Source organism: Hyla sarda, chromosome 1 (assembly GCF_029499605.1).
Source record: "Hyla sarda isolate aHylSar1 chromosome 1, aHylSar1.hap1, whole genome shotgun sequence".
In the NCBI taxonomy this organism is placed as follows: Eukaryota; Metazoa; Chordata; class Amphibia; order Anura; family Hylidae; genus Hyla; species Hyla sarda.
In genome coordinates, this window is record NC_079189.1 from 420148881 (window position 1) to 420176864 (window position 27984).

The 27984-nt window shown below is 42.6% G+C and overlaps 1 protein-coding gene across 2 annotated transcripts in view; it reads left to right on the plus strand.

Moving 5' to 3' along the window:
• GRK3 (G protein-coupled receptor kinase 3) overlaps nt 1-27984 on the plus strand; it is a 301737-nt gene that overhangs the window by 236735 nt on the left and 37018 nt on the right. For both annotated transcript variants that reach the window (XM_056529119.1, XM_056529110.1), the window contains exons 10-11: nt 15402-15480; nt 18365-18495. In XM_056529119.1, coding sequence (XP_056385094.1) covers nt 15402-15480; nt 18365-18495 — 210 coding nt within the window. The remainder of the gene's footprint in view (nt 1-15401; nt 15481-18364; nt 18496-27984) is intronic.

Genomic DNA, 27984 nt, shown 5'->3' on the forward strand with positions numbered 1-27984 from the left:
TGGTATCAGTGCTATTAGAATTGTGTAGTTGTTACTTAGCGGACCATGAACACTACATCAAAACAAGTTGTCATTGACTCAAATGGTAGTGCTTTATATACTGTTTTTTTAAATCAATAATAATAATAATATTTGTTAACTCTTTCCTGGAAACCACTATGTACCACTGGCGTGACTTATCACTAGCTTTGTCTTGCAAGTTGCTCCTGGTATATAGAGTATTGCAGTTTTTGGTGACTGTACCCATGGTCCACACAAATTTAGAAAGCTCAGCTGGTCTGCAGCCGATTTTATTCGCAGTGAAAGCAGGGACAATAATAAACTTTGCATTAACAGTCTCTTTTCCTCCTCATGTACTGACCACTTAAAATTCTATATCAGAGAGGCAGAAATGAAGACTGGTTATCAGCTCACTGAGGGATCAGGTTACAGATGCTGCCCATCTATGTCTATAGAGAGGGGAGTAGGAAGATGGAGCAGCTGCATAGAGAGACAGAGACAGACACTGTTGCTGTTTCTGCTAGGTGTTCTACCCTTCCCTACTGCTAGATTTAAAGAAACAGTGCTTCTGAGAGTGTGTAGAGCAGGATCTCCTCCTCTTTTCTCTGTGTGCTGTGTATGGTAGACATCTTATCAGCCCACCCTGGAGCTGAGTTCAGTGAGAACTCATGATTTGTGGAGGAGCCTATAAAAAACATATGATAAATGCAGGACACCGGTCATATAATCCTGAAAAACACTATGCATGCACAACAACTTACTCTGAAATGTCACCTTAAACAACACTTTAAATGGTCACATAAGGAAAAATACCACAAAATATCATGACAAACATATTGATCATAAAGGAGCTCAACGTGTCAAGTGTCAACAAATGAACAAAGACAAAGGTGTTTGCCCGTTTTCACTTTTTAGCTTGATATTCAGTACTGTTAATATATGTGCAACAGATGTTCAGCTTATTAAGCAAACACTTCTGAGCAGCCACTTGTAACATACATTGTGTATTTTCATACTGCTGGGGGTAGAAAGCCTTTCACGTAAATGAAAGGCCTAAGCCTGCCATGAATAATTGATGCTGTTGGAAATTATGTTTGACTAGAAAACAGAGGATTTGGTGACAGCTAATTTCAAAACTCGTGTTCAGAGAGCCGTCATTTGCTAGTGGTGATCAGCCTTGCTGGCTGTCAGTGAATGTGGGTTTCTGTAATCTAGTAGATATTAATCTCCGTCAGCTTCTCTTTTTATAGGATATAACAGATACATGCACAATGCTGATATACCATAGAATTATTTGCTTTCATTTTTAGAGGTCTGAGTTTACATACTGTCAAGTATTGCAGTGTGTTTTACTTTAAAGAATGTTCACCTAGGGAAAACCTCTTTCAGTATTAAAAAAGGATTCCCTATTATTCCCTATAATATCTGTGTTTATTCAGATTATCGTCTCTTTATTTAGGAACATGTTGATAAAATCAACAAATACAGAATAAAGGGATTATCTCATGAAGACCTCCTATTCATATACTGTGTTAGGTCCTATAGACATCATAGAGGGTGGAGAGGGGGCATTGTTTTTAAACTCCATGCTATGAGCTAGCATAAACCGGGCACTCCCGTACCCCATTTTTTGCCCCAAATCTGTTTTGTGTCCATAATGAAAAAAACATGGTATGCAATGGTTTTCAATCCGGCCACAAAACCACATATGAGGCAGAAATGAGCCAACCAGAGTCACTATCTAATCGAATTTAAATGAATGAGATTCGACACCAGTCTGGCTGGGATCCGGGAGCACTTGGTTTTGAAATTTACCAGCTGGATCTCGTAACCGTAGTGTGAATTCACCCTAAGCTATCTTGCAGGGATGTTGGGAGTAACACCTTGACTAAGCCTCTAAATACAGTCATGGCCGTAAATGTTGGCACCCCTGAAATTTAGGTATTTCTCACAAAAAAGGATTGCAGTAACACATGTTTTTCTATACACATTTATTCCTTTTGTGTGTATTGGAACTAAACCAAAAAAGGGAAGGAAAAAAAGCAAATTGGACATAATGTCACACCAAAATTATTGGCATCCTTAACTTAATATTTATTTGCACACCCTTTGAAAAAAGTAACTGAAATCAGTCGCTTCCTATAACCATCAATAATCTTCTTACACCTCTCAGCCGGAATGTTGGACCACTCTTCCTTTGCAAACTGCTCCAGGTCTCTCTTATTGGAAGGGCGCCTTTTCCCAACAGCAATTTTAAGATCTCTCCACAGGTGTTCAATGGGATTTAGATCTGGACTCATTGCTGGCCACTTCAGAACTCTCCAGTGCTTTGTTGCCCTCAATTTCTGGGTGCTTTTTGACGTATCTTTGGGGTCATTGTCCTGCTGGAAAACCCAAGATCTCGGATGTAAACCCAGCTTTCTGACACTGGGCTGTACAGTGCGACCCAAAGTCCATTGGTAATCCTCAGATTTCATGATGCCGTGCACACATTCAAAGCACCCAGTGCCAGAGGCAGCAAAACAACCCCAAAACATCATTGACTCTCCACCATATTTCACTGTAGGTACTGTGTTCTTTTCTTTGTAGGCCTCATTCCGTTTTCGGTAAACAGTAGAATGATGTGCTTTACCAAAAAGCTCTATCTTGGTCTCATCTGTCCACAAGACGTTTTCCCAGAAGAATTTTGGCTTACTCAAGTTCATTTTGGCAAAATGTAGTCCTGCTTTTTTATGTCTCTGTGTTAGCAGTGGGGTCCTTCTGGGTCTTCTGCCATAGCATTTCATTTCATTTAAATTTCGACTGACACTGATGCTCCCTGAGCTTGCAGGACAGCTTGAATATCTTTGGAACTTGTTTTGGGCTGCTTATCCACCATTTGTACTATCCTGCGTTGACCCCTTTCATCAATTTTCCTCTTCTGTCCACACCCAGGGAGATTAGCTACAGTGCCATGGGTGGCAAACTACTTGATAATGTTGTCCACTGTGGACAAAGGCAAATCTAGATCTCTGGAAATGGACTTGTAACCTTGATATTTTTCCACAATTTTGGCTCAAGTCCTCAGACAGTTCTCCTCTCCTCTTTCTGTTGTCCATGCTTAGTGTGGCTCACACAGCCACACAATGCAAAGACTAAGTGAACATCTCTCCTTTTTATCTGCTTTCAGGTGTGATTTTTATATTTCCCACACCTGTTACTTGCCCCGGGTAAGTTTAAAGGAGCATCACATGCTTGAAACAAGCTTATTTATCCACAATTTTGAAAGGGTGCCAATCATTTTGTCCAGCCCATTTTTGGAGTTTGGTGTGACATTGTGTCCAATTTGCTTTTTTTCCTCCCTTTTTGGTTTAGATCCAATATACCCAAAGGGAATAAACGTGTATAGCAAAACATCTGTTACTGCAATAATTTTCTGTGAGAAATACTTAATTTTCTTGAAAAATTTCATTGGTGCCAACATTTACGGCAATGACTGTATAAAACCAAAGTATGGTGTTTTAGATTGATGTTAAATATTTGCTGCGGTGCAGTTTGTCCTATGTTTCTTTTTTTTTTGGGATGTTTTACATGTAGACTGGTGCACTGCTATTTTTCTCTCCATTTCAGAGGGGAAGACTAAAGCGGGTTGAATAGCTTACTGATGCACTGTGTTTATAAGGTGTTTGGTGAGCAAAAATGGAAGAAACAGCAGCAGCTTAGCAAGGAATACATTACCCTAAGCATTGAACTGCTAGTGATGATAAAGATGACAACAAGCTAAAGGGAGGAAAGGAAAATATTGCACTGTAAAGATATAGCAGTAGGTACATTGGCTATTATAACAGGGAGAGCTGTCCTTAGCTTTTTGATTAATGAGAAATGATAGGGAGTTCTTGATTTACCTTTGTGGAATAATGAAGATCATCAACATGGCAGACTGGCTTGGCTTGCAGGTACACAGCCCAGGTTGTCTGTCTGGGTCTATCAGTTTGTCTGCATCTGTTTGTCTGCACCTAGCAGTGGCTAAACCTTCCCCCCCAGCTTCCTGTGTTCTGTCCTGATGTAGCTGTTACTAAAAATGACAGACCCCTGACAACAAGCAGTATGCAACAGATTGCAGGGGAAATTCTGTTTTTCTGGGGATTACAGACATGGTTTGCAGGTCATTGTTTGAAATGGCAGTAAACATTAAAGGGTTACTCCGGTGCTTAGACATCTTATCCCCTATCCAAAGGATAGGGGATAAGATGCCTGATTGCGGGAGTCCCGCCGCTGGGGACCCCTGTGATCTTGCACGCAGCACCCCATTTGTAATCAGTCCCAGGAGCGTGTTCGCTCCGGGTCTGATTACCGGCGACCACACGGCCGGCGGTGTGTGACATCACGCCTCCGCCCCCGTGTGACTTCACGCTCCGCCCCTCAATGTAAGTCTACGTGACGTCACACGCCGCCGGCCCTGCAGTCGCCGGTAATCAGACCCGGAGCGAAAACGCTCCGGGGACTGATTACAAGCGGGTGCCGTGTGTAAGATCACGGGGGTCCCCAGCGGCGGGACTCCCACGATCAGGCATCTTATCCCCTATCCTTTGGATAGGGGATAAGATGTCTAAGCACCGGAGAACCCCTTTAAAGTATATAGTGATTCCAGTCAAACCAGTCCAGGAAATAAATACCACGTGTGAACATACCCTAAAGAGTAAGAGGCAGTTGTATGCTACAAAATTAACTCTTAATGCCAGGAAATTTTTGGGGGCATTGTTTTGCCTTTCCACATTTTAAGCCATAACTTTTTTGCAACATAATGTAGTTATAGGATGTTGTTGTTTTTTGGGGCAAGCTCTTGTCATAAGCACAAGAGCGTGTTCCATATGTATTAACTCTTATTATGGGAAAAATCTAGAAGAAAAAGTTGAATTCCCAGTATTGTACAGCACTTGGCCAACCTTACCAGTTACTGACTCTGAATGATAGCTAGGGTCATTTCACACTGCCTCAGTAGTTTCTATGTAGAAACTTGGGGGAAGTCCCCACTGTATACCTATGACGGATGCCACTTACATAGTTACATAGTTAGTATGGTCGAAAAAAGACATATGTCCATCAAGTTCAACCAGGGAATTAAGGGGTAGGGGTGTGGCGCGATATTGGGGAAGGGATAATGTGTCATCAGAAAATGATCTATTGTTTAAATTGGTTTCTATGTAAACCATATTTATAAAGAATTTTATTATGTTTTTCAGAATTTTTCATTTTACCATCTAATTTTTATACAATCCAGAAATATTGCAGTTTCCATTCTAGCCACTGGGGCTAAAACTAAAAGAGACTTAAAGGGGAACTTCGGTGGTAAAAAAGTTTTTTTCAAATCAACTGGTGCAAGAAAGTTAAACAGGTTTGTAGATCACTTTTATTTAAAAATCTTAACCCTTCTAGTACTTATCAGCTTCTATATACTACAGATATACTACAGAGAAATTTGTGAAGTTCTTTCCAGCCTGACAACAGTGCTCTCTACTGACACCTCTGTCCGTGTCAGGAACTGTCCAGTAGGAGAGGTTTTCTATGGGGATATGATTCTAATCTGGACAGTTCTGACACGGGCAGAGGTGTCAGCAGAGAGCACTGTTGTCAGACTGGAAAGAATTTCACACATTTCTCTGTTTTATACAGCAGCTAATAAGTACTGGAAGGATTAAGATTTTTTAATAGAAGTAATTTACAAATCTGTTTAACTTTCAGGCACCAGTTGATTTGAAAACATTTGTTTTCTACTTCTTTCCACCGGAGTTCCCCTTTAATGTTCTGTACAGATAATTTTCCAGTAATACACTTCTTCTCAAGAGCACAGTGAAAGGTGACACCAGTATATAGCTAGCACTGGATCCACCAATAACAGCAGAGATTAGCATCCCCCCTCCCTGTAGAATGACCTCTGGATAGATCTCCAATTTATCTGAATGGAACAGGTCCTGTCTGTTGCTGTCTATGGTCCATGGGTCCGTCAGTAAGTCATACCATTAAATGCTGTTAAAAAAAAGTTCAAGCAAAATGGCAGCTCCCATAATAATGTACATAAAATTTAGAATAAAAAAAAAAAAATGTAGGCCACACATTCCCTTTAAAGGGAAACTGACAGCCTGTTAACCCGCACTAAACCCAATTTACTTGGTTACAGTTTGGGTGAACAGCATCAAAAACAGTAGTCAATTGTAGTTGCAGTGGAGTACTTGCAGAGTTATGCCTGTTTCCTTATCTATTGCGGCGCAAAGCTCCCCTGCCTCCTCAATATTTACTGCCCACCCTTTTGATGAATTATCATATGTCTTCACTCTAACGTCTCTAGGATGTGAGAGCCTGCTTGGAGTGAACTGCTGCCTTGCTACACTCGACTTCCAGGTGTAGTGAGGCAGCGGCACCTGTGATCTCCCCCCAGTAGGCTCCCAAATCCTAGTGACATGAGAGTGAAGGCATTTGAATATTCATCAAGAAGTAGGGCCAGGCCTTGAATATTGAGAAGGCAGGGGAGCTCTGCGAGCTGGCTCCCTGCCTCCATTGCACACAGCACCGCATTAGATACGGAAACAGACATAACTCTGCAACTACACCAATTAAATTGACAAATATTTTTAATGCTGTTCAGCTGCACTATAACCCAGTATATTGGGTTTATCACTTTCCCTTAATGCCATCTATCATACATAGGCACTGTTTCATCTGGCAAACTCTGCTGAATACATTCCGAACAGAGGCCTCAATGACACAATTTTGATCTCCTTTGGGTATGTGGGTCTATGGATCCGTTCAGCTAGTGTGCCAAGACCTGTCCTGGTGTTGGCATTAAGCAGTAAGCAGCCAATTCCGTTTAACGCAGCGTAAATGTGGCCATATAGTGATCATTCGTTTCTGGCCAGTATAGTAGTAGATTGGGGGTGCTTTGCAGCTGGATAAATAAAAGTATTCAATGAACTCCATCTCTACTCTATAGACCCTTTAAAAGCACAAAAAAAAAGCATTTACTTTTCAAAGACAAAACTAAAAAAGTTAGGAATGTTGTATCATTACCCGTAACATAAATAATTGATAATCTTTACCGGCATAGCCACATATTTCCCTGTTGCATGCTCTGTTCTGCAATCCTTAACATAAATAGCTCCAGAAATATCCCTTCGCTCTCGTGATGCATTTCCTCCAGTCTTCCATTCCAGAACAGTGCAAAATGCAGTAGGCCCTGCAATACGTAAAGTGTGGCAGCATAAATTCTGTGAATTAAACATAAACAAGTGGTCTCCAGTATGCAAACAGAGCGGCAGATGTTGACTTGATGGCCCTCAGGCTGCTGAGGTAATCTGGACCAACTAAGAGCTGCAGTCTGTCCGTATGGGAATATTTGCATGAAACATTTTGTAACAAGCTACTGTCCTGACATCTGTTGTATGTCTGAATGGCTCTTTATTATGTTGCACTGCAAAAAAGTCAGTTCTGTGGTTTTATTTACCCCCTACCCTTTACAGTTCTCTCTAGTTTGAATTGTTCCAAGTTAAGGACTTGCTTCTGTCAAATAGTAAAATGTGTGCATGCAGTTGAGCCATAGTGGTAAAAAGTATTCTTTATCCACACCCTCTCACTTTTCTAGCCTGCTGTACCAAGATGTTATATCTTATCAGATATCCTCATTGTGTTCGCGTAACTCATCCATTGGGCATTAAGCAAGGATGTAGCTTTATTTGAAATACAAAATGTTTCACAAGTGTTTCCACACACTGTGAAAATGTCTAGTAAATATTGGTCCCATGTATTGTCCTTACCCAACCTGGAAGAATGTGCTGGGAATAACATAGGGCAGGTCTGATAACCTGAAGAGCCCAGTATCAAACCCAGAGATTTTCCAGTTCATTTAGAACATATCATTGTTTTTGTTTCTTTATTCATTGTATAGGGATCAGAACCATGCTATGCCACTCTTAGAACAGATGTCATCAATCCTATAACAACTTTATCAGTCTTTGCATATTGTGGGCAGTCCACTGGTGTACATAAAAGAAAGTTATCTGATTACCCACCCAGGATAGAAAGTTCTAGTATTTATTCCCCTTTGGTCAATACTACCATCCCTTTATTTGCTGGCAATGCAGTTCCTGAGGAGAGAGGTTCTGCATAATTTCCTACCAGTAAAAAAAGAAAAAAAAGGAATGGAACCAAACCAGGTTAGCCCTGTCTATCCAAAAGCCCCATTGTAGCTGTGTGGTCCGTCTCTATAGTATGTACTACATTGCCATACACATTAAAGTTGACAAAAACATTGCCATACACATTAAAGTTGACAAAAACATTGCCATACACATTAAAGTTGACATCAGGTCAGATGTTTCAGCTGAATGAAGTCCGACATCGTCTGAGAATGTCATCTGTAAAATTGTTACTACTTCGCCGGTGTTACTTATCTTGTGTGGCCAGTTTAAACAACTCTAATGACCAGTATGGTGTAAAATGTGTATGTTGGTAAAAAGATCATTCACCAAACTTTTAGAAAAGCATTACTGTCAAACATTTTAAACAATGGGAGTCTAGGTGTTCAGACCCCAACTAATTACAAGAACAAGCCAGAAGTGCTCAACGGAGTGCTTCTCTCCCCAGTTTGCTGCTTCCGTGTTTCTTTTTAGTAGATTGCTTTCTATATTTACTATGGAATTTGTCTCCTACAATTGGACAAGCACTGCCGACAACTCATAGGGATCGGGGGGGTTAAACACCAAGACTCTGCTCAAACATTCAGACTCTATGGGGGAGATTTATCAAAGCCTGTCCAGAGGAAAAGTTGCCTTGTTAAAAATAAAAAATAAAGCGATCTGATTGGTTGCTATGGGCAACTCAGCAACTTTTCCTCTGGACATGTTTTCATAAATCTCCCCGCCTTGGCCGGAGCAATGCGGAGCAACGGGTGCTGGTAAGTAGAAGTCCCTGTCCAGGGGACTACTTGCGGGGCAGCCGAGGGGGGGGCCTTTATAACTTAATATCTTCACCATCCCTTGGGGCACAAACGTCCCCCAGGGATGGTGAGGATAATTATTTTAGCATATATAACGTGCTGTCGAGCGTTATATATGCTAAAATTTGCTGATTGGTTCCCTTTAAAGGATAGCTATAACGTGAGGATACACGTAAATCTCTCCACAACTCTATAACCCACTGCTAAAGCGAGCAGTCTACAGAAATTCCGGACATTGTGCAATTTGGTAGACCACTCTCTAGCAGTGGACTACAGGGTTGTTGGGGGGGGTTTTAGGGTAGGGTCACACAGGGTGTATTTTGTGGGATATTTAGCTGCTGTCAAGTCAATGGGTAGCAAAATGTGCAATAGCAAATATACAGCAAAATACGCTACATGTGACCCTACCCTAAATGTGTATCAGGGTAGTGGAAATAAAAAAATTAAAAAAAACTTGCCCAAGGGACTAAAACAGAGCACAATCTCCCTCGTGACAATTGACTTGTCCTGGTACTAAAAAAAATTATTACGAAAACAGTATGGCGAAAACCGGATCGATCCTTATGCACGGTATATATATACATATATGCGGCTCTGCGTGGTTCCCATTGACAACCATGTTTTTTTTTTTAAAAACGTATACGGTTTAATACAGTTTTTCACCCGGACCAAAAAACTTGGTAGACTACGGTTTTGGGTACGGCTAAAATAACGGTCAAAACCGTATAAGATGCCAAACGGATTAAACAGGATGATGTGTTTGAAGTACGGTTTACAATGTTAAGTCAATGCACGCACCCTAACTCTTATTTTTTCCTGTACAGACCCATATGAGGGTTTATTTTCTTACCCCTATATGATGTTAAAAAAAAATATCATTATCTATACCAAGAAAAGGCAAGCTGCAGACAGTGCACACCCAAAAATTAGTATAAATACAAGGAACTTTATTAGTAGAAACCATAATAGGAGACACATACATCTAAAAACATTTAAAAAGGCTCCCAAGTGAGCCTAAAAACATCACTGGGGAAGGAGACATGACTCCCCTACCCTGCCCTGATATCAATATAGAAATATAACTAATGCTCCCAAAAAAATACCAAACCACAGAATTGTGTTTTTTTATTTATTTTTTATTTTTTTTGTTATATATGTTAACGCCATTGACCATATGGGATATATGTGTGTTTTTTTTTTTTTTTTTACACTTTATTAGTCCCCTTAAGGGATTTTAAGAAGGAGTCCTTAGACTCCTCATACAGATCAATGCAGTTCTATTGAACTTCATTGATCTGTGCTCATTTGGTTGTGCATGCTCCAGGCAGGCTCAATCAAATACAGATCCACAGCATCCATAAATGAAGAGTTAAGCCCTTTGGCTACCTCCACAGTGGATGCCCCCCCCCACACTAGACCACAGGGATGGTTAAAAGATCCCTTTAGATGCCGCTGTCATATCTGACAGCGGCGATCTAAAGGGTTAATAGTCTGCAGCAGCGATTGCCACATGCCGGCTATTAGCAGGGGCCCCCCGCTACAGCACTCAGCTGGGGGTCACCATGTATGGAGTCGGGCATAAGTCAGGAGCCCGCTTCATCCACCCACAATGCTGCCGGGTTGTCTGTCCGGCTCTGCTTGCCAAAAGCAGGGCTAAATGTCCGAGAAATTCACCTCTTCAGCACCCAGAAATGCATGTCCCGGGCATTGAGCAATAAGATTTCCACATCCCTGTGTATCCTGCTGCCGCAACAGTGTTATGGTTACCTTTTTAAGGCATAGTGAAGATCCCTAGATTTGCACTAGAAAATACCAAATATGTATTCTGCCTCTTTCCTCCAATGGCAATTTGTGTAGCATTATAAGTTTGTTTTCTGAATGCTACCTGAACTTCCCATAACATCGATTTTTTGCTGTCACCTAAAGACCCTGGTGTTTCGGATTATGAGAGCTATAATTTTGTGCCTGACCCATTGGATAATAACTGCAGTTAGTGGGTGGCATGTACACACAGAGGAATGATCATCAACAAAAGGTTGGCTCAACCCCTGTCATATTACATTGTCCTGTCTAGTAGCTTTCCCACAGAAGCGGCTCTTAATTGGTAATTTCTCAATCTGTAATGACCAGAATATCACAGCAGTTTTTTTTCCACAGTTATGATTAGCTAATAATAAATTGCTATCAAGTAAATAGGATATTTGTCCACTTTAGTTTGTTTACCTCTAGTTGTCACTACAGTCCTATACATGTAATTATTTTATTTAGACATGTGTCCTCAGTCTGCAATAAACAGCTATGGTTACGCTGTTAGAATCCTCATTTTATGCAAACTCCAAACAAAACGAATGTTCAATAACAGCATATGCTAACCATGGGTATTTTCAGATGAAAGTTTTCAACACATGAAATATGAACAACCAGAGCATCCCAAAGCTGCAATTTGCTAGTTGTTTTAGAGCTTTTGGTTTTCTTAACCCCTTAACGACACAGGACGCAAATGTATGTCCTGGTACCTAAAGGCGTACTCTGGTGGAAAACTTTTTTTTTTTTTTTAAATCAACTGGTGCCAGAAAGTTAAACCGATTTGTAAATTACTTTTATAAAAAAATCTTAATCCTTCCAGTACTTATTAGCTGCTGAATACTACAGAGGAAATGGTTTTCTTTTTGGAACACAGTGCTCTCTGCAGACATCATGACCACAGTGCACTCTGCTGACATCTCTGTCCATTTTAGGAACTGTCCAGAGCAGCATATGTTTTCTATGGGGATTTTCTCCTACTCTGAACAGTTCTTAAAATGGACAGAGGTGACAGCAGAGAGCACTGTGCTCGTGATGTCAGCAAGGAGCTCTGTGTTCCAAAAAGAAAACAATTTCCTTTGTAGTATTCACCAGCTAATAAGTACTGGAAGGATTAAGATTTTGTAATAGAAGTAATTTACAAATCTGTTTTACTTTCTGGCACCAGTTGATTTAAAAAAAATTTCCACCGTAGTACCCCTTTTAAACAACGCAATGTAACTCCAAGTCAATAACACTTCTGTGAAATCACACTGTCCACTCAGGAAGCAACACTGATTGACAATAAATTTCACATGCTGTTGTGCAAATGGAACAGACAACAGGTGGAAATTATAGGAAATTAGCAAGACAACCCCAATAAAGGAGTGGTTCTGCAGGTGGTGACCACAGACCACTTCTCAGTTCGTATGCTTCCTGGCTGATGTTTTGGTCACTTTTGAATGCTGGCGGTGCTTTCACTCTAGTGGTAGCATGATACGGAGTCTACAACCCACACAAGTGGCTCAGGTAGTGCAGCTCATCCAGGATGGCACATAAAGGCAAGAAGGTTTGCTGTGTCGGTCAGCATAGTGTCCAGTCATGGCGGCGCTACCAAGAGACAGGCCAGTACATCAGGAGACGTGGAGGAGGCTGTAGGAGGGCAACAACCCAGCAGCAGGACCGCTACCTCCGCCTTTGTGCAAGGAGGAGTACTGCCAGAGCCCTGCAAAATTACCCCCAGCAGGCTACAAATGTGCATTTGTCCACTCAAATGGTCAGAAACAGAGAACACCAAAATTGGCAAATTTGCCACTGGTGCCCTGTGCTCTTCACAGATAAAAGCAGGTTCCCACTGAGCACATGTGACAGACATGTCAGTCTGGAGACGCCTTGGAGAATGTTCTTCTGCCTGCAACATCCTCCAGCATGACCGGTTTGGCGGGGGGCAGTAACGGTGTGGGGTGGCATTTCTTTGGGGGGGGGCCACACTGCCCTCCATGTGCTTGCCAGAGGTAGCCTGACTGCGATTAGGTACCGAGATGAGATCCTCAGACCCCTTGTGAGACCATATGCTGGTGCGGTTGGCCCTGGGTTCCTCCTAATGCAAGACAATGCTAGACCACATGTGGCTGGAGTGTAAGCAGTTCCTGCAAGAGGAAGGCATTGATGCTATGGACTGGCCCGTCTGCTCCCCAGACCTGAATCCGATTGAGCACATCTGGGACATAATGTCTCGCTCCATCCACCAACGTTGCACGACAGACTGCCCATGAGCTGGCGGATGCTTTAGTCCAGGTCTGGGAGGACATCCCTCAGGAGACATCCGCCACCTCATTAGGAGCATGCCCAGGCATTGTAGGGAGGTCATACGGGCACGTGGAGGCCACACACACTACGGAGCCTCATTATGACTTGTTTTAAGGACATTACATCAAAGTTGGATCAGCCTGTAGTGTAGTTTTCCACTTTAATTTTGAGTGTGACTCCATATCCAGACCTCCATGGGTTGATAAATTTGATTTTCATTGACAATTTTTGTGTGATTTTGTTGTCGGCACATTCAACTATGTAAAGACGAAAGTATTTCATACGATTAGTTCATTCATTCAGATCTAAAATCAAAACAGAATGACCATGAATTCAGGAGTTCGTCCGGCGCAGAGAGGAACCATCAGGAAGCCAAATAAAATCAATGGATTTATTAAATGCAACGCGTTTCGCTGCGCATTCACCTGCCTGATGAAGCTGCGCATGCGCAGCGAAACGCGTTGCATTTAATAAATCCATTGATTTTATTTGGCTTCCTGATGGTTCCTCTCTGCGCCGGACGAACTCCTGAATTCATGGTCATTCTGTTTTGACTTTACTTCTACCCAGGAGGGCTGCAGTGGACCTTCATTTACATTTATTCTGCATTCTACCTTGTTGTGTGTGGGCGCACAACCAACTTTGGTAAGCAGCTTGGGAATTACCGTCCCCCACCCCCACTAACAAGATCTGCTGATCCCGCACATGAGGCGCCTTCCTCCCTCATTCAGATCTAGGATGTGTTATCTTAGTGTTCCCTTTATTTTTTTGAGCAGTGTAGTGATAGTGCCCTCATATAGCAGTTAGGCCTCCTCTGTGCCCCATACAAAAGTTAGGCCCCCTCTGTGCCCTTATATAGCAATTATAGCAGGTAGATTTCTCCTTTATGTATTAGGTAAGTAGTCTTCTCTCCACCCCCTCTCTCCCTCCTTATTGTTAGGTGATATATTTCTCTCCCTCTCCACCCTTATATTAGGTAGGTATGCAGGCTGCTCCCCCTCCTTTCCCTCTATATTACCATATCAACTAGGTAGACCCCCCCCCCCCCTCCTTTTTTTTAGGTAGGTAAGCAGCTTTCCCTTCCCTCCCTCTATCTTAGCTTGGTAAATTTTCGGCCTCATTATATTAGGTAGGTAGACAGGCTTCTTAAACACCCCCTCCCCACCTCCGGTATCCTGGTAGACTATTCCACTGCTGAGTGTGATTTCAACTTGGCTTAGTTTTATTTATTTTATACATTTTGGTGATATTTTTTGCTGTAGGGCAGATGAAACCTACTGTATAGTAAATGTTTATTCTCTATTCACCTGTATTTTACTGAGTCAAATTGTTAAATATAACTAAAACTATATAATCTTAAGAGTCTGCAAATATTCCCTCAATAATACTTTGAAATGTAGGCGTTCTGCATGGCTTAACTATTTTTAGGCATCTTGTCTTACTGTTGTATACATACAGCATTAGCTATTTCCTTATAATATCTGATATACTGTACCACTTTTTAATGATGTTTTTTTTATTTCCCCCTTCCTTCCTTATGAATGTAATATATTATATACTATAACAGCTCTATGCCCTGATACCACTGTTTCCTTTCTCCCAATACTGAATTACAACATATTACATATGCATAATACAATGTTATTGTACTTCTAAGGAGCCAGTTATCTACCTTTTTGTCATTTTGATATTAGGCTAAAATAATTTTCCTAATATTAAAGAGCAATAAACCTTCTTCCTTCATGGGTGGATTGTTTTCCTGAGAAGTGTGTGAGAGAGCGTTGTGTATCGTGTGGTGCAGGAGGAGGGAAACAGCTGTGTCTGATGACAGATCCACGCACCCTCTCCACACAGTGACGCATACATCTGATAAAAATTCATACTGTAAGAAAGCATTACTGGGGAGCTGCCGTTTATGTAGAAGCTGCTATACAACGTAATGTAATCTTAGATAACTGAAATCTCAGATAACATGCCTGATAACAGAGAAGATCATACTGTTTTCCTGTATCATTCTGCGCTCAATACCCTATAAAGGTAAAACAGAGTATTAGAATTTTTTTGCTAATTTATTGAAAAACAAAATCTGTGTCAGGTTGGATGGGGAACGACAGTGGCTAGCATTGCAAAAAAATTAAATAAAATAAAAATTCATATATATATATATATATATATATATATATACCATATTAAACATTATTTGCTTTCTTTTGCGCACGTGGTAGATCAATTAACAGCATAAATTATAAAAAGCATAATGACTGAAAGTAGCTTATGTGTTCTTGGGATAATAACTACGGTTTTGTTCTTTACAGTACTAGTGATTTTTTCTGTATTTCAGGACTGTCCGTTCATAGTGTGCATGACTTACGCCTTCCATACGCCTGACAAACTCTGCTTCATTTTGGATCTGATGAATGGTAAGATGTCACTTTGTGTAGTGTAGACGCCTAAAAATGATGTACGGTAATTTCCTTTTTACAACCAAACCAATCAAAACTAAAGGTTCTAATGAGCAAAGTGCTTGACTTGCCTATCATAGTTGATTAAAGATTCCTATTACATGTATTAATGAAGGGGAAATGCAAATGCTCCCAGACCACAAATGGGGTAGGCCACTTTTTTACTTGGCAGTAGTCATTGTTATCCATTATAAAAATAACATACAAGGAAACACCACCGATCAAAATAAAAATCCACTTAACATTCATACATAATGTATAGAGTGTGTAGCTGATGGATCAGTGACACTTTAAGGAAGGTGAATATACTACTATCCATGTCACTTTTTCAAAACAGTTTGTTGTACGTTAGTATTTTAGTTCAGTTTTATTAAATTATTGTAAAAGCACTGAGTAATTTCTGTGGAATTTTACATAAAAAGGCTTTTTATTGAGTTATGATTTTTAGAAGGTTGTGCAAATCTTCTCCATGACTAGAACTTTCTCTGTATTATATGCATTTATTTGATGTTAAATCCCATGTTCTTTTATGTAGAGCTGTTTAGTTTGTGTTGGTTTATTTGTTACTTTGTGTAGTCCTCTTTGCCCTATTAGCCTTAGACATAATTATCATGTTTACCTGGACACGCATCTTCATAATTCACCTAGGAAGGGGCACGGCTGCCATAGGCAGTATAATTTACTTACACGTCCCAAGTCTTCTTCTCCAGGTGCTGCTTTACTAGATTCCGATGCATTCCTACGCCATTGTTTTGTGTGCCCATGCAACCTATATCTCACCTCTTTTTGGCACTGCCAATGGTGGCTGGATGAGGGAGTGGTAAAAATACCAAATAGGTATTAGCATGGGGAGTCAAAACCTGGCTGAACATCCCCGTATGTGCACCGCTGATTATAGTTGAAATGCCTACCGGATGATTTATACTGATGCGAACTGTGATCGGTATTCTAAAGTTCTAGAGAATACTATGTCATATAACGCTATACCTCTTCACGGTGCAGCCATAAATGATTAAGAGGTTCATATAAGCATGCTACTGTAGCAGTAGATTAACCCCTTATGGATAAAGATTTTGGCAAAACTCACAGTCTCAGTAAGCACCATGGGCTTAATCAGAATTGCAGAATAATATCCAGCTTAACCTTGACATGGAAGCAGAGGAGGAGACAGTTTTTCTTTCCTACAAAGACAATGCCTACATTTAATCAGAACAGTCATTTCTTCACAAAGAAGCAATTTGAAGGGCATTATGTAATTATAAGGAAAAAAGAGTATTTGGTTTTAGAAATCCAGGATATTGCTTCATGTGTGTCACAATGACTGGCATTCATTAACCTCTGTGTGCCAGGCGCTCACATAGTTACCGTTAAAATGTACTCATAATGTTTTATTTATTTTTTGGAAAAATGATGTGCAGAACTGCATCTTTTCTAAATTACTTTTATTTTTAATTCAACACCTGAATACCTTTGTAACAGAGGCTCAGTTGACCCCACTCCTCGCCTATCGTAGCTGTGCAGTGGCACTCATCTCCAGCACGAGACTCAGCATAATGTCCTAGGGAGTGGGGGAAATGGCAGTGTTCATGTCTCATAAAAAGCATTAGAGGTACACTTTAAGTGGAATCTGATATTGCAAGATTTACAGCCTTCAATTTGTCCTATCCCAATTTATTCTTTTACTTTCAGCAATACCTGTTACTTAGGTGCCATAATATGCTGCCTTCTTCGCATGCCTTTCATTTCTAGAGATATGAAGCAAATGTCCTGGTTTACCTTGTCTTGCTATCTTCAATTGAGCATGATTTGTAGTATTCAGTTCACCCCCAGCTGTACAAGCAATGAGTACTTCTAGCAATGTACTGCGAGGATAGGGTAAAGTAAGGGTAGTCCTGATCAGGACTTAGATGTTATGCCTAACTGAAGATTTAGGAAGATGAGGTGTCAATGGAGTAGAGCAAGTTGTTTAAATGTGCATGTACCGTATTTTTCACCGTATAAGATGCACTTTTTCTTCCCCAAAACTGGGGAGGGGGGGGGGGGTGGGAGAGTTGGTGCGTCTTATATGGCGAATAAACATTAAAACCCTGTCCTATCAGGTTGGTCCCGGCGGCCATCAACGGCCGGGACCCGCATCTAATACAGGACATCACTGATCACGGTGATGCCCTGTATTAACCCTTCAGACGTGGCGATCAAAGCTGACCGCCGTGTCTGAAGGGAAAGTGACACTAGTGACAGACCTTACCTGCCTCCTCGGTGTCTGCTCCGTTCCGGGATCCCCTGCATGGCCGGCGCTCTCCTTCGTCCTCATCACGTCGTCACGCATGCCGTCCCATCATCCAATAGGAGCAGTGTGTGTAGCGGCGTGCGTAGCGACGGTATGGTGGCGACGGACAGCGAGGATCCCGAGCAGCAGAGACATTCCGGAGCGACGGGGACGCGGCGACAGCGATGGAGGGTGACATCCAGGGCAGCAGTGACGAGCGGTGACGGGTCCGGAGCAGCGGGGACACGTCAGTACTACCTCCTATACCAGTGGTCTTCAACCTGCGGACCTCCAGATGTTGCAAAACTACAACTCCCAGCATGCTGGGAGTTGTAGTTTTGCAACATCTGGAGGTCCACTGGTTGAAGATCACTGTCCTATACTTTACATTGTATTCTAGATTTTCCTCCTTTAAAATTGGGTGCGTCTTATATGCCGGAGCGTCCTATATGGTGAAAAATACGGTACATAGCCCATTCATTATGTTCTCTTTACTGTATCTAGATCTCCCAAGTACAATGTCTTGATCATGAATTCATCATATTGTTTTCTGTGGTTTTTTCTTACTTACAGGTGGGGACTTGCACTACCACCTGTCACAACATGGTGTTTTCTCTGAGAAGGAAATGAGGTTTTATGCTGCTGAAATAATTTTGGGCTTGGAACACATGCACAATCGCTTTGTTGTATACAGAGACTTGAAGGTAGACATTTACTTAATGTTATAGAAATAACAATGAATATAAGCATCTATAGGCATCAGTAGTAGATCACAGGCCACGTGCTTAATTTCTTTTTTTTACTGCAGTGAAGGGTATTGATCCTTCTTCAAACATCACATCAGATGTGAACTTCAAGTTGGCATGTGAACACGTGCCCTACTGCTCTGCATGTTTATTATAATAATATTTCTACTGTAAAAAGATGGAATCATATGGTTTTAGGTAATTTTTCTACAACCTGAAGCTTCATTTCCCGAGGATATTAATACATAAATTTAATATAGAGTATATAATATTGGTGCCCTACAGGTGCACTCCGCAGCTACTGGTTGGAGCCGGTCTTACATCCACACGAATTCTGAATTGGGATACTAATGTATTTGTCTCCCGGCTTGTAATGAATATGTTGTTTCACCCTTTTCCTCAGTATCTATTTGTCCAGATCAGCAACTGGTCATTGGATAAGACTACAAGAAACCAGCAATATACAAAGATCCTTTCAGCTTGTGGTTGCTGTTAGGATAGCAAACACATTATTCCCTCTCTCTGTGTCCTCTTCTCTCTTTCGGGCCCGTCACTAAGCTTACCAGCTGTGGGGCATAGGTTTATATTGCAGTTGTAACAATCTGTCTGAACTCCTTAAAACCAAACTACTGTTTACAATGCCAGTGTGAAGGCCAGAAAACCCTCAGGGCATTTCACTGGAAAAATCCCAGGGCCTGTCAACCGTTCCTTTGAAACCATATGCGTGGTAAGTCAGTCATCCAAAGTCTGTCCCCTCCCCAGTGCTGTGTTTGTTTTTTCTACTCAAGACAATGTTGCGTTTGTCAGAGATATTATTAGTGTCCTTATCTTTGTCCTTTATTATGCGGGAGGAAACATTCTAACTGCTTTTCTTGTGTGAAACAAACTCTGAGAGGTCACGATTCTGGGTCCGGTACCACAGGGCTTAGTATCATGTTTATACATAACCTTGTAGGAGGAATACAGTGTCGCATTTTAATATACTAAGCTCTGTAAAATGATCAACACAGAGGATGATTTCATCACACTGCAGAGGCGTCTGGGAAACTGGAGCATTGGGTGGAGAAATGGCAAACGAAGTTTCATGTAGATAAATGTAAGCCAATGCACTTGGTGTAAGGAAACAAAGTCATGGTGCCAGGTAGATTCCGCAATCGCAAATAGAATCATGGGGTTCTTTTGCAGGAGTCATATGTGCTCATGGCCAGTTTAACCTCTACAGTCATTCCCCCAAGTTACAATGGCCTAAGGTTACAATGTGTTCAACATACAATGGTCTTTTCTGGACCATTGTAACTTGAAATCATGTTCAACATGCATTGCTGTGGACAGTCCAGATCTGTGGCATGTATGAGCAGCGGGGAGAACTGACCAATCGGAGAACATTTCACTGGTAAATCTCCTGTATTGCCAATCATGCAGTGATCAAGTAGAGCCTCTCTATAGTATAGCTGAGTATTACATGTGCCAAAAAAAAAGGTCTCCTTTAGGCTAGACGAGAGTGACTCTATTTTGTTTATCTGATACACTGTGTACTGTACAGGAAATTGTAGCTTCAAGCAGCTTTTAGAAGTACAGGGATGTGAAATTCCTATCGCCCGACGCCCGGGACAAGCAGTTCCGGGCGCCAGGCAGGTGAATTTGTCCGGCCCTTAGCACGGCTTCGGGCAAGCAGGGCCGGACCTGACAAGTCGCCCGGACCTCTGCAGTCTGTATGGAGCGCGCACTCGACTCCTGCCCGGTCCATACTCTGCAGCCCACGGCTGTAAAAACCTGTGTCTTCCGAAGCAGAGCAGGGTAGATGAGAAGCTGTGTATGTCTCTCTCTCCCCTGCTCTGCAGATCTGCGGGGGGGAGATGAGGGGGCGTGGCTTCTTTCTCCCTGTGCAGACCTGCGTCCTCTGCCTTCACTCCCCCCAGCTGTAGCTTCGGAGAGCTGAGGGGAGGAGGCATGTCTGCACGGGGAGATGCATGCGGTGCTCTGCAGTATGTATGGAGCGGGCTCGGGATTCCTGCCCGCTCCGTACTCTGCAGCCCCTGGCTGTTCTCAGTAGCCGGGGACCGCCGCTAATAGCCAGCATGCGGCAATCTATTAACCCTTTAGCTATTAACCCTTTAGATCGCCGCTGTGAAAGCTAACAGCAGCGTCTAAAGGGACATGTGAATGCTCCCTGATGGGCTAGTGGGGTGGATCGCCCCCCCCGCAGCACGATCGCGAGGGGGTGATCCACTATAGAGGTAGCCGGAGGGCTTACATCTGTTCCCTGCTGTCCCGTGGCTCTGTCATTGATAGATCCTGGCTGGACTAGGCTCTATCAATGGATCACAGAGCACACAGATCAATTGAGTTAAATAGAATTCTATTCATCTGTCTGAGGAATCTAATGATTAATGTTAAAAAAAGAAAAAGTTTTAATAAAAGTTTGAAAGACACACATTAACCCAGTGGTCTCCAGACTGTGGCCCTCCAGATGTTACAAAACTACAATTCCCAGCATGCCAGGACAACCGTTGGCGTTCCACACCCCTGAAGTACAATTTATATATGTATTGACTTGATTTATTTGTATTAATTATCTGGCCATTTTCTTCATATCAGTCAAGGAGGGGTTGTTAGGTGAGGGCAAGCGTGCCAGGCTGTGGCATTTGAGCAGCTTTGCCCCGCTTCCTTGACTTCTAACTGAGATGTGAAAAGGTGATTTTATAAGTGTGAGAACCACCAAAAAAGGTACAGCTTGCTTTTATAAGTAAATACAGCTGATAGTTTACCTTTACTTCCATATGTGGCTCTTTATAGTTCTCATGTCTTCAGTATAAATCTACAAAGTAGAAAAAAATAAATGAAAGCTTTGAAATGAAAAGGTGTGTCCAAAGTATAGATGATTACTGTGGTACTGTATGTCCAGATTTCTAACACTGTGAGCTAATGAAAGAGGTATTTCTATAATAAAGATAGGTGATAGAGGCATAACAAAGTAGATGTACATGGCCTGGATTATTAGGAACTGCGTAACATTTTTTTTTTTTGGGGGAATCTGACAGGTACGCTTTAATGGCACATTCTTAAATCTGCAGCAAATTACATGCAATCCGCATGCAGTAGAGTTTTATTAAAGAAGCACTCTGTTTTTTTGTTTCTTTTTGCCCATATTATGCACACTTGCCATCACTAGTCCTATAGCGCCATTTGTTTCATTCCAGCACAGCTGCATCTATGCGTTTCATTACTCTAACTTGGTCATGTGAAATACAGTCTTACTTCCGGAGAACCACAAGATGATATCATCACCTTCCAGATCCCTTCTATCAGCCATCGAGTTCATCCTAAAACCCTACTGTGTTGATCTAGAGCAGTGATGGCGAACCTTTTTAAGCCCGAGTGCCCAAACCGTAATGCACGCCAACTTTTTTTTCCCTCAAAGTGCCAGCACAGCAATTAAATCAGAATAATGAGGTTTAAGTTTAGAAAAAACAACTCATACAGTTGCCATAACTAATTAACATCTTTTGTTTTAAAAGACAACAACAGAGTTCAATGATCCAAACTTTTTTTTTTTTATTGATAGTTTATAGTTCCCCCACATTAGGTTGTAGTTCCCCCACATTAGATTGGCAGCATAGTCCCCCCACATTAGGCTGGCAGTATAAGTCCCCCCACATTAGGTTGTAGTTCCCACCACATTAGATTAGCAGCACAGTTCCCCCACATTAGGCTGGCAGTATAAGTCCCCCCACATTAGGTTGTAGTTCCCACCACATTAGGTGCAGTATAGTTCCCCCACATTAGGTGCAGTATAGTTCCCCCACGTTAGGTGCAGTATAGTTCCCCCACATGTGGTGCAGTATAGTTCCCCCACATTAGGTGCAGTATAGTTCCCCCACATGTGGTGCAGTATAGTTCCCCCACATGTGGTGCAGTATAGTTCCCCCACATGTGGTGCAGTATAGTTCCCCCACATTAGGTGCAGTATAGTTCCCCCACATTAGGTGCAGTATAGTTCCCCCACATTAGGTGCAGTATAGCTCCCCCACAGACATACAGCCTTCAGCCATATACAGCGTATGGCTGGAGGCTGTATGCCTGTGTACTGCCCCTCCGGTCCGGGCTCACAATCTACTGCTATGGCCTACAGGCCCCGGACTATAGGAGTGGCGGTCGGAACACTGAAGATGATGTACATACAGGTAACTTACCATGCGTGCGCGTCCTCCTCCTCGCTGCTCCGCTCTGCTCTGCTGTTGCTATGGGGGCACGCACGGGACGTCAGTAACGTCCCTGCGTGCACTACCTCCCGGCTGCCCCTGCATTTTTAAAGTTAACGCGGAAGGTAACCGGGGCATCATTGTGTCCCGAAAAGATCTTTCGGGACACAGGGATGTCCCAAATGGACTGATGGCGAACTATGGCCGCGTACCCACAGAGGGGGCTCGGCGTGCCAACAGTTCGCCATCACTGATCTAAAGGAAGGCAAAAAAAAAAACTCATGAGGCTGATGCCAGTTTCCCTATGACAGAGGAAAAATTCCTTCCGGACTCAAATATGGCAATCAGAATAAATCCCTGGGGCAGTACACCTGTCAAACCGTAACGCAGGTGTCCTAAGGTGAGCTCAGGGAGGACAGAAACTCTGCTCCCTCTGTATACTGCTGCTTCAGATATCTCTATGAGATCAGGATATATATTAGTTATACACCTCCCCTAAGGCTATGTCTATACATTGAATTTTTGCCATTTTTACTTTCTGTTTTCGCTTTGATTTTACCACAGTTTTGCACGGTAAATGGTGTAATTTTTACAGCAATCATGGAAACTTGCTGCAAAAACACGTTAAAAATGCCGTAAAAATGCAACATGTGAACACAGCCTAAAGACTTCAGATCTTCGTAAAACGACACATCAGCTAAAATAGGTAACCACGAGGCATACACAAGAACCTTTACCCTAGTCTCAAATCATGCTGTACCATGTACGGAAAAAATCCTGGAGTGCTTCTTTAACCTAGTATTTGGCAAAACCTGTTTTTTTTTTTTTTTCACTTGCCGCACACTGCTTCCAATAATGGGGTTTGTCCTTTTAGTGTAATTTGGAGAAATGTAGTAATTGCCTCCATAGTGGTTTTGTAAGTAACATTTAGGCCAATTTCATTCAGGAGCAAAGACTGCAGCAAAGCTATTATTGTAGCGTGTATGTCTGCTGCATTCCGCTTTATAAACATAAGCATAGGGTTATATTATAGCTGCACAAATCGCTTTCTGGTTTTCCCCAAACAGAGTTGTTAGATAATTTTGCTAAACAGCTTTCCATGTCCTGATTTTCTCCTGCTCGCCTTCAGTACAATGCAGCTTGTCTTTTCTTCATACATATTAAACATTGCAGAGGAAATTGGGTTGCCAGATGCGCTTCTGAGAACATCTCCAGAGTTTTTATTGTAATATAATTTTTTTTAAATGTAAAAAAAAAATTCTGGTTTGTTAAGGCCATATACCTTCAATAGGTCTGTTTAATGCTTGTTTGACTGACTGTTATCTCCCACATCTCTCCTTAACTGAATGTTTAAGTGTTTTCTATGGAGAGAGGGGGAGTAAGCTACTGCCAGACAGCTCTTGCTTATCTCGCAGAGAACAAAATCGTGAAATTCTACTTTTTTTGACCCTTCTGTACCTCAACATTATTCGTTGGGGAAGAGTCAGGAGCACCCCATATACTTTAGGCAGTTGGCGGTCTTTTTTGACTAAAGTGGATGGGGTCCATTAAAGTTGTCACCTAAATTTCTGCTTCTAAGATGACCAAATGGCTGCCTTTAAAGCTGCTATATGGGACATATAAATTTCAAATCTCATTAGTTATGCACTGTACATTTCCACCTTTCATATTGTGGCAATGTCTATCAAATTTACTGCTCAGGAATGTTAATGAATTTTTAACTCTCTTTTATTGAGCAAAAAAAGCGTACATACAAATTCTAACTTTATTCTTTATTTTTCTGCAAGTAGTAAATGCTTAAATCAATCTTCCAGCAGATATGGCTGGTAAACCCACAGTAAGAGAATTTAAACCGAATACAATGGTCCCTCAAGTTACAATATTAATTTGTTCCAGGATGACCATTGTAAGTTGAAACCATTGTATGTTGAGACCTTAACTCTATGGAAACAAGGTAATTGGTTCTGAAGCCACCAAAATGTTATCCAAAAATAGGGAAAAAAAGTGAGAATTAAACAAAAATAAGTAAATAACAAATATAGATAAAGTAAGTCCTAAAAGTAATAAAGATCTGCTGGAATTTGTAATCACGGTCTATGTAGAGGACAGGAGCTTCTTCAGGGTCCTGTACAGTACACGCAATGTCCTAAAAAAGTAAAATGGAGCCACCCCCATCTGGAGCAGCTATCCCTGGCGAGGGAAAAGAGTAGTACAGAACATGTAATACCTCCCTGTACTGTAGGGGGCGCTACCAAACAGGAATTCAGTGCATACGCTTCAGTAATAAAGGTGTATTACCAGTAAAATGCCCATTCTAATTGGTCAGCTCTTCCAGCCATTGACATTTTTCGCAGATCTGGACTGTCTGTAGCTTTGTATGTTGAGTCTGGTTTCAAGTTTACAATGGTCCAGAAAAGACCATTTATAGTGAAACTATTGTATGTTGAGGCCATTGTAAGTTGAGGGATCACTGTATATGTTTTCCCATCATTCTGTATTTAATTCCATATGAGACTGTAAAAATAGAATTTTTAGAAATTTTGCAAAGGTATTAAAAATGAATTTTACATGGACAGAAGTATTCAGACCCTTTGATAAGACACTTGAAATTTAGCTCTGAGAGCCTCCCATTTCTCTTGATCGTCTTTGAGATGATTTTACACATTGACTCGAGTAACCTTTGTTAAATTCATTGGATTGGACATGGATTTTTCAGTGTATGGGACAAAGAGGCTTGTCAGGATTGAGGGAAAACTGAATGGAACAAAGTACAGAGATATTCTTAAAGGGGTACTCCACTGCCCTAGCTTGGAGCGGGCGGCGAGTCTCCTGACATCACATCACGCCCACTCAATGGAAGTCTATGGGAGGGGGAATGGCAACAGCCGTGGCCCCTCCCATAGACTTGCATTGAGGGGGCGTGGCATCACCAGGGGCGTGGCCGTGACGTCACAACCCGCCACCCGCACCCAGCATTCTAAATGAACGCCGAAACGCAGCTCTCCGAAGGTTTCCGAAGCTAGAGCTGGGTGGAGCGAAGGCAGAGGAGAGGACGCAGGTCTGCATGGGAGAAAGAAGCCACGCCCCCTAATCTCCCCCTCCCGGAGGACACAGGTTTGCATGGGAGAAAGAAGGCAGAGCAGGGGGAAAGAGGACATAGACAGCTACTCATCTCCCCTCCCTAATGATTTCTATGTGTGAAGGGGGACATACTGCACGGGCTGGGGATAAGGGGGGGGTGGGACATCACAGACTGGGGATGATTCCTTTATTCATACTGCACAATAATTGGGGATGATTTCTATGTGTGAAGGGGGACATGCTGCGCATTTCCCCTCCCCCTACTCTGCCTTTGGAGAATGCAGGTCTGCACTGGAGAAATAAGACAGATCAGGGGGAGGATGACAAAGTGCACGGGCCGGGGATGTATACACTGCAGGTGCTGGGGAATAGATCTCGGACTGGGGATGATTTCTATGTGTGAAGGAGGTGGTGGGGGGACAGGACTCCTGAATGACATGCTGGGAGTTGTAGTCCCTGTTATGTGTGTATATGCTAGTGTTTCCCAACCAGGGAATGCTGAGAGTTGTAGTTATGCAACACGTGGAGGCACCCTGGTTGGGAACACACTGGTGTATGCCCTGTAAAGGTGTGGTGAACTACAACCCCCAGGAGACTACAGAGGCAGCATGCTGGTGTTATACCACAGACTGAAGACTCCTGAATGACACATGCTGGGAGTTGTAGTCCCTTTTGTGTGTGTATGCCAGTGTATCGCAACCAGGGCTGAGTTATATTAGTGTGCTGTGTATAACGCAGGTTTCCTGGGGCTGCAAGGGGGAGGACAAACTGCACGGGTTGGTTTTTGCTTTTTCATGGGGTGTTCATTAGCCCCATAAAGAGTACATAGAAATGCATGAGGTTTGTACAGGACATGAAAATCACTGTATGAACCCTGTGCATTTTTATGTCAGCGTTCATACAGAGAGGTAGAAATGCACGGGTTCATACCGGGACGTAGAAATGCACAGGAATCATACAGGAAAGCAGAAATGCACAGGGTTCATAAAGGGGAGTAGAAATGCACGGAGTTCATACAGGGGAGCAGAAATGCACGGGGTCCATACAGGGAAGCAGAAATGCAAGAGGTTCATACAGGGAAGCAGAAATGCAAGAGGTTCATACAGGGAAGCAGAAATGCACAGGGTTCATACAGGGGAGCAGAAATGCATGGGGTCCATACAGGGAAGCAGAAATGCACGGGGTTCATACAGGGGAGCAGAAATGCACAGGGTTCATACAGGGACGTAGAAATGCATGGGGTTCATACAGGGATGTAGAAATGCATGGGGTTCATACAGGGGAGCAGAAATGTACGGGGTTCATACATGGAAGCAGAGATGCATGGGGTTCTTACAGGGGAGCAGAAATGCATGGGGTTCATACAGGGAAGCAGAGATGCACGGGGTTCATACAGGGGAGTAGAGATGCACTGGGTTCATACAGGGGAGCAGAGATACACGGGGTTCCTACAAGGGAGCAGAAATGCACAGGGTCTATACAGGGAAGCAGAAATGCACGGGGTTCATACAGGGAAGCAGAGATGCCACGGGGTTTTTACAGAGGGCTTCATTGCACAGCAGCTTTGAGAGAAAATGATGTCAGGAGGGACGTACAGGAGAAATAACACTGTAGCATGTACATCTTCACCCAGGTAAAATTGAGAAGGAGGGGAAAACGGATTTTGGCAGCAGCAGCCAATTGAAATCTACACTTGCAGAATTCTGCAAGTGGAGTTTTAGATGAAATCATTAGCCTGTCAAGGACCAAGGACCCCCTCAGCGTTTCCGTTCACCACCAGTAACCGGGCGATGCCTGCTGGCATCCCGTGCCAATGCCTGGGGGGGGCTCCTTACCCCCGCCCCACCCCTGTTGGTCAATTCAGACCAGAGATTTGCGGCGATTCAAGGTCATATGGGTCTCCGCTGACCCAGTAAATAAGGGTGTTCAGGGCTGTCCAAGACAGCTTTGATCACCCTGAAGTGATAGGAGTGACTTGGCAGGGGTGCCACCCCTCCTAACTCTGCTGTTGGTATGTCAGAGGCGACCGACCAATACCAGATCGGGGAGGTGGTGCGAGGGTCAAAGTTCAGTTCCCCCGCTCTGCCCACCCACGATAGTCCGGGCAGAGCGGGGAAACTGTGATTGAGCAGCGATGGAGGTCCCTTACCGATTGCGGGTGGCG